The sequence below is a fragment of the Vigna radiata genome, chromosome 5 (genome assembly GCF_000741045.1).
Source record: "Vigna radiata var. radiata cultivar VC1973A chromosome 5, Vradiata_ver6, whole genome shotgun sequence".
Taxonomy (NCBI): Eukaryota; Viridiplantae; Streptophyta; class Magnoliopsida; order Fabales; family Fabaceae; genus Vigna; species Vigna radiata.
Window position 1 is genome coordinate 32,024,189 of NC_028355.1, and position 12,593 is coordinate 32,036,781.

The 12,593-nt window shown below is 31.8% G+C and overlaps 3 protein-coding genes across 6 annotated transcripts; all 3 read right to left on the reverse strand.

Annotated features, from left to right (window-relative positions):
* Nucleotides 1-1,517: 1,517 nt before the first annotated feature.
* LOC106760851 (60S ribosomal protein L28-2) lies at nt 1,518-3,681 on the reverse strand. Its single transcript, XM_014644283.2, has 3 exons — nt 3,534-3,681; nt 3,209-3,372; nt 1,518-1,879 (listed from the first exon to the last, which is right to left on the reverse strand). Exons 1-3 carry the CDS (start codon nt 3,679-3,681, stop codon nt 1,739-1,741), a joined length of 453 nt encoding a protein of 150 aa, XP_014499769.1. The 3' UTR covers nt 1,518-1,738.
* Nucleotides 3,682-5,891: 2,210 nt separating this feature from the next.
* Nucleotides 5,892-8,337, reverse strand: LOC106759905 (dof zinc finger protein DOF1.7). Of its 4 annotated transcripts, none has more exons than XM_022781446.1 (3): nt 8,088-8,337; nt 6,274-7,519; nt 5,892-6,227 (listed from the first exon to the last, which is right to left on the reverse strand). In XM_022781446.1, the coding sequence occupies exon 2, from the start codon at nt 6,915-6,917 to the stop codon at nt 6,300-6,302; it is 618 nt and encodes a 205-aa protein (XP_022637167.1). In that variant the 5' UTR covers nt 6,918-7,519; nt 8,088-8,337; the 3' UTR covers nt 5,892-6,227; nt 6,274-6,299. The 4 variants fall into 4 exon arrangements, with proteins under 4 accessions (XP_022637167.1, XP_022637168.1, XP_014498775.1 ...); XM_022781447.1 differs by lacking the exon at nt 8,088-8,337 and having other exon boundaries at nt 6,274-6,953; nt 7,088-7,566; XM_014643289.2 differs by lacking the exon at nt 8,088-8,337 and having other exon boundaries at nt 6,282-7,562.
* Nucleotides 8,338-10,915: 2,578 nt separating this feature from the next.
* On the reverse strand, nt 10,916-12,435 carry LOC106762213. The gene is made up of 3 exons (XM_014645988.2): nt 12,313-12,435; nt 11,587-11,775; nt 10,916-11,310 (listed from the first exon to the last, which is right to left on the reverse strand). Exons 2-3 carry the CDS (start codon nt 11,766-11,768, stop codon nt 11,124-11,126), a joined length of 369 nt encoding a protein of 122 aa, XP_014501474.1. The 5' UTR covers nt 11,769-11,775; nt 12,313-12,435; the 3' UTR covers nt 10,916-11,123.
* Nucleotides 12,436-12,593: the final 158 nt, after the last annotated feature.

Here is a 12,593-nt window from a genome sequence, read left to right on the forward strand (position 1 = left end):
ATTAATTGTTAATTGTTACTTGGACCAACCATAGATTATTAACATTTATAATTGTTCTTATTTTGCAGGAGTTTCTGGTGTAACTTAAAGTCAGTTTTAATTAATATTATTCTTATAAAGTTATAAAGTCAGTTTTCTATATATGATACTAATTGTTACGTCTACAAACATATTATTATAGGAAAGTTGAAGATAGTGCTAATGGCAACAAAGCTCGTGAAGCAACTTCTAATTACCTCCATGTTCAAATATTATTAAAATAATTATTTTTACCTTAAAATAATATAAATTGACAATAACTAACCATGTCGTTTTTCAATAAACTTATAAAATTTCCGTGCGACACTAACAATGTCCCTTTTTTTTAATATATATATATATATATATATATATATATATATATATATATATATATATATATATATATATATATATATATATATATATAATTATAGATAATAAAAATAATAACAAGTATCTGAATATTAACGGCAAAAACTACAAATATGATAAAAAGATGACAACCCAAAAAAAGAGAAATTGCAACAGTTTTATATAAATAATTCAAAATAACAATTAGATTTTTAAAAAATCAGTTTATAATTATATTTCTTAAAAAATAAAAAATAATTATATTATAAAAGATAAAATAGAAATAAAAATTATGTAACGAAAAAAGTATAAGTATAAATAATAATGAATATTCGGTGTAATTTATAAAATAGGTACCCAAATGGTTAATATCATAGCAGTACATCTGAAACCAAATTTCAACAAATAAACTTGACCAAATTTTTCAGTTGAAATAAATAGCCGAAAAATAAAACAAATGATTAGAAAAATATGAAAAAAAATGTTCCAACATAGCTTATTTGGTTGTAGATATATATCTATTAATATATATATATATATATATATATATATATATATATATATATATATGCATAAACAAAGAAAAAACTTCAAACAATAATAAATTGTTGTTGTAAAAGGAATAATCCATCGTCAATGATACTAAATTTTAACTTCCTGATTTTACAAGTGAATGCAAATATATATAAAATTATCTAATAACTCTATGATTAAAATACTTAAATTGATTAAGTATTTTCATTCATGAAATAATATAATACAATTTAAACGATTTTCTTTAATATTTTCTGACTTGGTATTTATGTTGGAACATAACAATAACTTTTGAATAATAATCTCAACATTTATATTTACCAAAATTATTATTATTCTTGTATCATAGGCAGTAATGGATGAACAATACCCTTAATCAGTTGCATCACACCTCAATGTTGTCTCGAATGACCCTTTAATCAAACATTATTCAGATAATAACTTCTTAAAAAATATTATGATTACCTTTTATTTAATTGTTTTCCAAACTTCAAACTTTTATATCAAGCACAGACGTAGTCGTTATTCAGATATTATTGTACAATTATGTAACCAAAAGCTTGTTTAACCAAGTTTACTATGTTCTGATACTCATAATTGTTCAAGAAAAATTTTAAAAGTATCACAACCCGATATCTAGTTTGACAGTTTTAAGATTAAGGAACAATGTCTTCTTGCAGTTATACATGTAGAAATCATTCTTAAACAACTTCAAAAAAAATTTAACCCATATATCTCCAGACAAAACATAAAAATCTAGAACTGGGTTCTAAAACACAAAAACTACAAAGGGATGGTAGAAATGTAAAATGCAAAGTTAACACTTCTCAATTCACTTCCTGCCAACAACCTTCACAGCCTGTCTGTTTCTCTTCTTAACTCCAGACTTTGCAACTTTCAGACTCCTATTGACAGCGCTCAACCTTGCCAGAGCTGCCTTTTTCAGATCAGGTCTGTAGTAGTTATCCGCTACCTACAACGCAAACAATAAAGTAAATAAAATTAGCTGCGTAGTTCCAGTGAAATAACAGGAAGTAAAGAGAAATGATTAACAAAAGAAAGAGACAATTATCGATGGCATTACTCCTTCCATGAAAGAACTTATAAATGATAAAAAAAGCTCAGAAGCCAAGCGTAACAAGTAAATTTCATTGAAGAAACCCAACTACGAATTTCTTCTTACATGTTAGATGCTCATCACCGCTACGTAAAAACCACTCATGGCAGAGATTTAAAATGACTACACTGTAAAACTTGACGTACAAAAACCATTTTATCAACAGACATATTTCTCAAACCAACGAATTAATTTCAAATAAAGATAAAGGAGGGCTGCCCAACATGATGTCACTCATATTCAACTTGTATTGCATCGAAATGCCTTCAAAATGTAAAGCTAGTACCAGAGCCCCTAAACATGATACCTTTCACAACTGACAAAAAAACTCATGCATCATTACAACTATTGGTGAATCAAATACAATTAAATTTCCGGAATTATTCATTGTTTATCCACACCATAAAAATGCAACGGGGAGGTAGACGTAGAAAACGGAAAAGAATTGCTGAAATAACTTCCTAAACGATAAAAGCTCAGAAGCCAAGCGTAACAAGCAAATTTCATTGAAGAACCCCAATTAGGGATTTCTTCTTACATGTTAGAGGCTCATCACTGCTGAAAAAGAACTAGTTCACGTTTCGGGCTCAAATGGCTTTGACTTAAAACATGATCGAACAAAACCACATAGCATTCAGTCACGTTTCTCATCCAACAATTTCATTTATTTAAAATATACAAATATGACTAAATGTACAAAAACACAAGACAAAAATTCCATTTCCGTGTGTCAAAATGCCTTTGAGTCTAACAAGTAATCTACAACAACCATCAATAATCTGGCTAAACAATATATATCTAACTAACATTAACTAAAGAATAGCAATGTCCTAAACATTAAACTATTTTGCAATTCAACTGAAGCATCTTAATTAAGTTCACATAAACATAGAAAACCCAACCACAAAGCCCACCTGGGGGCAGATCATTAGTAGAAAAAATCAGCTAACCCAGTACAAATTGTTTTAACACGTACATATAGGCAATACAAACCATCAACATTTTCTCTCAATCGATACCAAATATAAATGAAGCTAACACGCAAAACAAAAAAAAAAAAAATATCAAATAGGTATATAATCAGCTGTCCAGAACCATACGCCATTTACTCCATGTCATAGAAACGAAACAGGGATAACACCGCAAAAAACACAGATTGACCGATTTAATTCTCTCCAATATTACCTGATTTTGCACTGCCTTCGCCATTCTTCGGAACTCCTTTTTCATGACAGACTTGTGAAGCAATGAAGCTGGCTTATTTTGTTTCCTTGTTTTAGTTGTGGCCAGTATTACAGATTGGTCTTTACCAGCAGGCTGAATGGTGACGGTTTTCTTGTTCGCCAGACCTAACATGAATTTACAAACAAAAATTGATTATCCACAATAACCTGGCCTCAAAATAAAGAGTGTAAGCACGGAATCAAAGCTTAAAAACTCTACAACAACTAAAACCTATAAATCAACAACACATTTAAAATAAATTGCACTTCACTAACAAGATGATTACCAGAGTACTTGAAAGTGTTGAGGTTGTAGAGATTGTTGGGCTCTCTGCTGAACTGCACGCTCTGAGTGCCCCTTCCGAACTCTTTCACCAAGAAAGAGTTGTTCTTCTTCACGATCTCCCAGATCAATTGTCCTGGCACTGTCGCCATTCTTCTTCTTCTACTACTACTTTCTCACCTGATACGACCACACAAGATCTAAATTAAAATCACAAGAACCTTCGCTCGTTCTGCAGGAGAGAGTGAAGAAGAAAGCTAAGGTATTCTTTCTATCACGATTTATAGCGAGTAAAATGGAAAACCCTAATTCAACGCCTTCGAATGGACCCAGTCTGATTGTTTACTGTTAATGGGCTGCAACCCAAATGCATAGACACGCATCTACAAAAGCCCAAATGCATACACCCAAAATGGCCAAAGCCCAAATGTATAGACGCCCACCTAAGATTCCACCGCTGAGAATAAAAAACACGCGTTTTTAATGGGAAATTAATTGAATTAATTAACAAATCTGATATGAAAAGTATATTGTTTTAGTACTTTCTATATTTTAAGTTAAAATATACTTAGGAATGAATTAATTTGAAAAAACATGACTCAGGATACTTAAAAATAAACTTTAATTTATATACAAGTCAATATTAGTTTTATAAAAAATAATTATTTATTTTTTCTTATTTCCCTGTTTTAGATGCACTTAAGAAGAAATTATGCACATGATTTATAAAATTCTGTAATTTATATTTCAATAAAACTATATCGTAACTAAAACACTTTTTCTGTTCTCCAATTATAGAAAATTGAGAATTGCGTCTTTGAAAAAAACATAAGAGATTAATCCAAATGGAGGGAAATCTAAAGTAACATGGATTATTATGATAATCCTCCAAATTTTCTACTTGGACGTACCCTTTAATCCAAAAATTGAGACTAAAGGCCAACGCTAGAAAGATGTAAATAAATATCTCTGGAACAAGTACACATCACCATCAACAAAAGAGTCATATCTTAAATACTTCTATCTATGTCGTTTTCCGCCATATCTCATTTTAAGTTTAACAAGAGAGAGAGAAGCATAAAAACATATAAATTTATAGGTAGTTTCGTAAGTACTTTCAATCGTATTTTCTTATTAGAATTGAGTTTTTCGATGCATAAAAGTCACCTTAAAATATTTGTTTGCATTCCTCGTGGAACCTTATCTTACAAGCTAGTTTTGTAGAGTTGAGTTAGATTTAAAACTCACATTCTAATATGGTATCAGAATCATCTTTAAAGTCTATCCTAGTGAGTTCTAAATGGACATTTCTGTTTTCACCCGTTGTTGGCTCATTATCGCATCACTCAAATTCGACTATCATGTACAAGATGTCTATAATTCGACGTCCGATTTAACTTTTATTTATAGGTTTCAAAATAAACTTATGATTACTGAAGTCGTCGTAATCATCATCTCCATGATAATCAATAGTCATTTATCTTGGTTTTGACTTAGTCACCTTTTTTTAGTGATTAGATCAGTAGAGTGATCATGGCATATATTTTTTATTCCTTCACTCTCAATTAAAATTGATTTTTTTTTTAAATTTTGATTTAATTTAATGTTTCAATTTTTTAAAACATAAATTTAATCATTTTAACCAAATTTTATTAAATTTATTTTATATTTCAAACACATTTTATAATAACTTTAAATTGTTTATACTATTTAATATATTTTTTTCTTCACATTAATAAAAAAACATTTAAAATCTCAAATAAACTTATAAAAAATTTAATTAAAATAAATAAATTGTTACAATTTAAAAATGATAGGACTAAATTAATCAATAAAGTTTAGTTTTAACTTCTACCAAAAGCTAAGAAGTTAAGGAAGAAAACATATTTATCCATGATTGGACCTGGTCAAATTGAACCAGAGTGGGTCCACAATAGTTCCCTTTGAAGTCAATTTAAGACGACCGCACAACTATTCGAAGTGTTTCATGTCATAATACATATCTAGAACCAACACCAATATATCCAACATTTTCGTGGTAGAGATTCATTCACAGAAACTAAATTTGCGAGGATGTGGATGCAAAGTGGAAAACCAATTGCCAAGTAGAAAACTCATAAATAAATTAAGAAAAAAAAATGTGCATTAATGGCTATTTCCTTTTAGCCTCGTCAACCCTCCATTGAAAATGTATATAATTATATATAGTGCAGTTCTTTGTTTACCTCCAACCAGATTCAATGAAATCAACCTCCATTACCAAAAAATATTTAATGGGCAAGTAGCTAGCCGAGTAGGACACTATCATACAAACAGCCATAGGTTTTTCAAAAAGCTATTATTGAAAACAGCATACAACAAATTGCGCATGTAAAATACACAGATACGGTAAATAAATTAGAATCTCCAACTCATGGCATTGGCAACACGATCAGATTGAAAACAATCTCACTACAACAACATTCATATCTAAGAAAATACATGTCTTTCTTTCTTCCATCATTGGTAAAAGTGAAGAACACCACCATCCACAAACATAAAAATCCAACACAAAAGAAACTTTAAAATCGATCCTATTGCAGTGGCTTACTCGTTTGTGATCCTCCATAGCACGATATATATGATATACCAATATCCCAAAGGCTTTAACTTAAGCTACTGATATATATAAATCTTTTCACAACATGTTTAAATATACATACATATATATATATATATATATATATATATATATATATATATATATATATATATATATATATCAGAATATTCATAAATTTTCATAGCTAGACCCAGGAGTGAAAATTGCAAGGTTAGACCACCCATTAGTACCATTCCAACAGCTTGAATCACCATTTTGCATACTCAGAAAACTTGCTGCATTCCCATTCCTTTCAATCTCCAGCACAGGGTTCCGACCAGAACCAGGATCCGCCAGGTGACCCGAACTAACATTCTCCCCAAATTCTTCCATTTGCACAGCTTTTAGATTCGCCCCACTTGATTTCAGACCCACCAAGAGGTTCCCCAAATGAGCACCCGATGCCAAAAGAGAACCGAAATTCCCAGCACCACCAACAACAGGGTTAGGGCAAACACGAGTCGGGTCGGGTTCTGGAGCAGGTGACGGGGAAGCGCGTTTGGTGTTGGTGGACGAGGATGATCGTTTGGCGTTCTTTCTGCTTCCACCCCCGACGGGGATGTTTCTCAAAGCACCTCCTTTGGTCCAATACCTTCTGCAGTTCTTGCAAAAATGGCGAGGCTGCGAGAGGTTGTAGTTGTTGTAGTAACAGAACTTGGTGTTGACGGAATCGCAACGGGGACACTTAAGCTGCTCTTGTTCGGGAAAGTGGGGTTTCAAGGGCTGGAACAACGCTGGATCCTGCATTCTCGTATTCCAAAAAGGACTTCACTTTGGAAGCACCTTTTGTTTAAGATCTCAGAAGAAGTGAGGGGAAAGTAGAAAGAAGACAAAAAGGTTGGATTTTTGTTGAAAGGTTTGGGCGGAAGTAGAGAACCGACCAAAAAAATCCTAATAAATGAAGGTGAAGAAAGAACCTTTTGTATGCAGAAGCGAACGAAATCCAGGACGAAGTTGTTGTGTGTTTGAAGATAAAGAAAAGAAAAGCTCAAAGGGACAGAAAGTTACAAGGGTGTGATGGATGAGTGGAAAGGCAGAGAGATTGATTGGTGAGGTGATTGAGGTTGGAAGTTGGCTTGTGGAGGGAGGAAACTGGCTGGAAAAATAGGCAGGGATTTAACTGGGCTCAGCAGATAGCTAACAAGATTCGAGAAATTAGGGAAAGTAAGGATATTTGAAGAGTGAGTTTGAAAATGTTGTTGATGGAGATTATAGAGATTTTAGAGATTATAGAGATTATAGAGATATGAGATGACCTAACGTGAATGTGACGCGTGAATGATAACTACCTCTCACTCCGCAGCCTTCAGATAGAAAGGGAAAGTGCATAGTCTCTTCTCTTCTGCACACTGCTCCAAACATTTCCATCACTCTTCTGCTATATTCCCGAATCCACTTAACCAAACTTAACTAACAAGTTAAATAACAACTTTTTCTTTTTACACTCATCTTTTCTTCTTCTTAGTAAAAACCTTATCATTAAAACGATGTGCTTTAGGTGCAAGTTCCCTATCATCCTTAGAAAAACACAAATAACTACCCTTGTGTCGTTGGTCAATAAGTTCTAAACAAACAGACAACAAACAATAAATTTTAGTTGCTTTGATTCAACATCTGGTACAAGAACTGTACAATTAAATACAAGTACAACAATGATGTAATAAAAAAACTGGTAAAGAGACAAACAAGAATATCGAGAGAGGAATTAACCATAAGAACATATATTCCCTGTGCTTATAAACTAATAAACATGTGACTATCGAATCAACTCAACACGGTCTTTTTTTTTTTTTCTTTTGAATGTTCGCGATGTTGGAATGACTCTGTTAACTTAATTATCAGATTAATAGAAGAATATCATCATCACTGTAAATTAATAAAAACATATATTTTAAGAAAGGGACATGACCGACATACATCGTAGATCGAAGCTTGATGAGTTGGGTGAGCCAAGCCAGGAGAGTGGGTTAGAGCCGCCGGCAACTGTGGCCCAGTGAGTCCACGACAGGCTTGCGCGTGAACAAAGCAAGAGCCACCCATCATGATGTGGTTTTCATCAATGGATCTGGACCGTTGAATCGTATCGATGGGATTGGGAAGGGTTCTTGCGTTGAGTTATCGCCACCCCAACATAGCCATGGTCAGTGTCACCTCCGACATGTGGCAGATCCCCATAAGTGGCACACGCACTAGCAGTAAGTGGGAGCTGCTGGTGATAAGGCTATAGTGGTAAATTTAGTATTGGGAAATGCTAGAGCGACACGCGGGTGAGACGTGAAAGAAGGTGGGTCCCAGGGTTTTGTATTCCCATTGGGTTTTTGACTGGGATGGTGACTGTGACGTGGAGGGTGAGGCTAAGGAAGCATGTGGGTCCTACGGTTGTAACGAATTATTTGGACGGCCATGATTTGATATGGTTGATGGATTAGAATTGAAGAGAGGCACCGTCCTCGTGCGCACACCGCATACTTGAATGATTAAGTGGGCCCCATTTACAACTAAATCTCTCAATCGATTTAAAACTGATTAGAAGACCTGATTTTATTTTACCCGATATTAGATTAAAGGATAAATTAATTTTGGAAAAATCAATTCGTATAGATAAATGTAATTCACATAATCATTTATGTGACTCTATCACCAACATACTGAAATTGACTTTTTATTTCTAATGAAAATTGTCATGTTTACTTTTAAATAAAAGTGACATAGTTATTTTATTTGTTTATTCTTGTTATTTAATATACATAAAACAAGTCCATTTCTTTTAGTCTTAATTTTTTTATAAGATAAAAATATCCAATAAAAAAATATAAACTCTCTCAAGTTAAGAAAAAACAATGTTGTGGGTGTAAATTAAATTCACTGGTTTTCAACATCGTAATAGATAAACAATAGAAGCACACAAAATCAAAATAACAGAAATAAAAAAAAAATGTATTTTCTAAGTGGAACAAAACTAAGAAAATTAATAATAAATGAATTCATACACTTTTGATTTCATAAAATAAATAAATTTTAAATTCAAATCCTTTAAGACATTTTTTGTCGTTGAGTAATAAGTTGTCATTAAATACAAATATTAAGTAATTGTATTATTTAAGTCTGTATTTTGATATATGGAGTTTTGTGTAGAATTAATTAGGTTGCAAACTTATAAAATATTAGAGATTATATAATTATGGAATATGAAATATTATATAATAAGTTTTACATTTATTTAAAAAATAATTTGCTTCACTGCGATGGATGAAAAAGTCATTCAAAATTTGATAAAAAAAAAATTATTTTCCAAGTACAGATTTAGACAGAATAAAAACTTAGATAAGTACAAAATTAAACAAAAATTTACTGTAGAATACAACTAAAAAAGACTTGGTAATATCGGTTCATTCAATTCTATTGTCACATGTATAATTTTCTATATTTTTTTCTCTAAGAACAAAATCAATGATCATTAATTTTATGAGTGAAAACTTTATTTTTTAAATATTATTTATTCACGTAGGTAATTCACCCAAATTATATTATAGTTTAATAAAAATAGACTCTAATAATTTTTGATAAATAAATATTAAAATTCTGTTTAACTTGCATATTATTTTACTTTTCAAAATTATTAATCAATTTTAGTGTAAATTTTATAAAAATACTAGAAATTAGACAAACACTCTCTTCTCTTTCATATTTACCTAAATTTTCTTATTGATACAAACTTAAATGATTTTGAAAAATTTAAATATAATTAATGTGTCTAGTGATCATTATAAGGTTGATTTTAAAGTAAAATTAAAATAGATGATAAGAAAGGTTGTAGATTTAACTTTCTTCAATTAGATTTAAAAAATGCAAAATTGGTTTGGTGAATTCAGAAAAAAATGGTAAATTTAATCCACTATTAAAATACTAGAAAACTAACATTAGTTTATTAAAAAATATACAAAAATATATTAAAGTATTAGATAAAAAAACTATTTTTTTCATAATTAGAATTGGATTTTAAAAATTTGTCCTTTGCAGAGATACACATGGTCAAGGAGAGTGGGTGTGAGTGTTGGAGTACCATGGTCCTGTCATGTCGGTGTCTCTTTCCCGTGCAACACGCCACCAAAACATCATCGTCCAAACCAAACCATAGACCAATTTCCCAAACCTATTAACCTATACCTACACCACAACAGACTCATTTCCTATTCCAATTATAAAACCCTACCAATATCACTAGCCCACTAACATTTTCATGTCATGCATGCATCCAAATAAATCACATCATCATGTATCAAGTCAACGCAAGTTGACTGGTCGCCATCTACTCCTGACTCTCATGCATTTCTTTCCATCATCTACACGTTTCTTCGTAGTAAATTACCTCCCTGCTTCCATTACATAAGGAAGAGATGATTGCAAAATTGAAAGTGACGTCATTCCAAAAACCAGGTTAGATTTTATGTTACAGAAAGCCATGACCACAAGTGAGTGTATTATTAAGTACGATGATGTTTTGTCTCAAAATTGTTTCTTCTATTGGAAGTTACTACTTGTAAGAACACAACCTTCCATTCAAAATACATTACTCAGAGAATATGAATGTGGTTGTTCCTGAGATTCTCTGCTATATATTGCAGCAAATCCAACACGTAAAAGCAAAGTATGCTTAATTCCAATTGAGTTTTAAACGGGTATTTGCCTTGAAGCTTCTTCAATTGTTCAATGTGCACACAAATAGCAACTAAATAAAAGAGAATTGTTCATAATTTAAATAGCTTTGAAGAAACATAAATCTCCACCAAGGATTTCACAAATTATTATGCTTGCCATGTTGACCGGACTTTGTTAATTTCATACATCAAATTATCAGAATGAAAAACATAACTTGTAAAACTGGACCGAAGCCTTATGCTATTTCAAGAATGAAGCTGATGGTTGTATGGTACTCTAACAGTGTAGTTCTATTTAAACACGGTAGCCAGTGAATGTAAATCCTCGGCCAACGATCTCACCTCCCCAAAACCATGCAAAACATTCTAGTCCGAACAAAGCAGCAAAGCCAACATTCTCCCTGTTTAGGTCCTTCCAGTTCTTCACCATGTTCTTTGCATGATCCAATTCCTTCCAGAATGAATTGTAACGAAGAGGAATGCTGCAGAAAATAAGCAAACAGTTCAATACCAGAAAGAACTAAAGCACACACCATCTGTCAAATGGAAGGTTATTTCCTACTTCTTTATTTTATTTTCATGGTTTTGAAAATCAAGGACTGTTAAATTTAGAAGAAACATTTTAACAAAATGAACAAACAGAACATAAAAGTAGTTGCTCACAGTGACCAAACAGCGATGTTCACAACAAAATGAAGCATAATTGTAGTGTGAGTACAGAGCAGTTAACAGAACCGAGAAACTGAAGAAGCAAGAACCTGGCAAGACGAGTATAAAACAACTGTTTGGCCAATGATTGGCATTTTTCAACGGTGGGTGGATCTTGGATGTAGTGTTTGTTCTGCTCCATCAATAACTTGTAGTAGGAAGCTCCATTTTTTGCCACTACTTGCGAGACTTCGTTCACCTTTGACTGCAACTGGGGAATCTTTGATGCCATGGATTTCCTGTACAATGTATTAATGTCAATGATGTTGGCAAAGATGGAACATATATTCAAATCTTATGATTAGATTCTCCTAAAACATTCATTTATGAAGAACATAAAAAAAATTAATCTCAATACCTTCTTCAAGTAATCAGAACGGTATATGTAATTTTATCGAGATTTTAAATTAGATTTTCATAGTCAAGAAAACAGATTTTTTTTGAGTTAAAAAAAATTAAACAAGAATGTCTGCAGTTACATTATGTAAACACGTAGTTATTATGCATTCTTCAAACATCCTAGGAAAAAGCAGCCAATTGCACCTACGTACGTTGTATGGTGAAAAGCGTAGGTTTGTGTCAGAGAAGTTCTAGGCTGTGAAATTGGAAATCAAGAAGGACTCATACTTTCAGGGGTTAATGACGGAATGACCTGTGTTTGGTAGAATTACAAAGACATACATGGATCTTCATCAAAAGAAGGGAATGAAAAATACGATAGCAGAACATAAAGAGGAGAAGAACATTATCATTGAAACATTGGTTTTGGTTAGTACCAGAAAAGGGTAGTTTGTTGAGAATTGATACGAGGAAAATGGAGAATGCAGCCTCCACTCAGCGATTACCGATTCCACCCGCTATGTCGCCTTCTACTCCTCTCTACTGTAACTGCTCTCGCTCCTTATATATTATACAGTTAAAATACATCCTAATTTACATTTATATGTATATATAATTTAACTATTTTCATAATTTATTATTTTTTAACAATTAATTAAAAAATAGAAAATAATACAATTTAATATATATGTTGTATAAATAATAATAAAAAGATCAT

Excerpts from the sequence above, each read along its gene's own strand:
- LOC106759905 (XM_022781446.1), bottom strand. The coding sequence starts at position 6,917 with ATGCAGGATCCAGCGTTGTTCCAGCCCTTGAAACCCCACTTTCCCGAA.
- LOC106760851 (XM_014644283.2), bottom strand. The coding sequence starts at position 3,681 with ATGGCGACAGTGCCAGGACAATTGATCTGGGAGATCGTGAAGAAGAAC. Across the intron at positions 3,373-3,533 it reads CAACACTTTCAAGTACTCTG|GTCTGGCGAACAAGAAAACC; the intron begins GTAATCATCTTG and ends AATTCATGTTAG. Across the intron at positions 1,880-3,208 it reads CGAAGGCAGTGCAAAATCAG|GTAGCGGATAACTACTACAG; the intron begins GTAATATTGGAG and ends TTTGCGTTGTAG.
- LOC106762213 (XM_014645988.2), bottom strand. The coding sequence starts at position 11,768 with ATGGCATCAAAGATTCCCCAGTTGCAGTCAAAGGTGAACGAAGTCTCG. Across the intron at positions 11,311-11,586 it reads TTTTATACTCGTCTTGCCAG|CATTCCTCTTCGTTACAATT; the intron begins GTTCTTGCTTCT and ends TATTTTCTGCAG.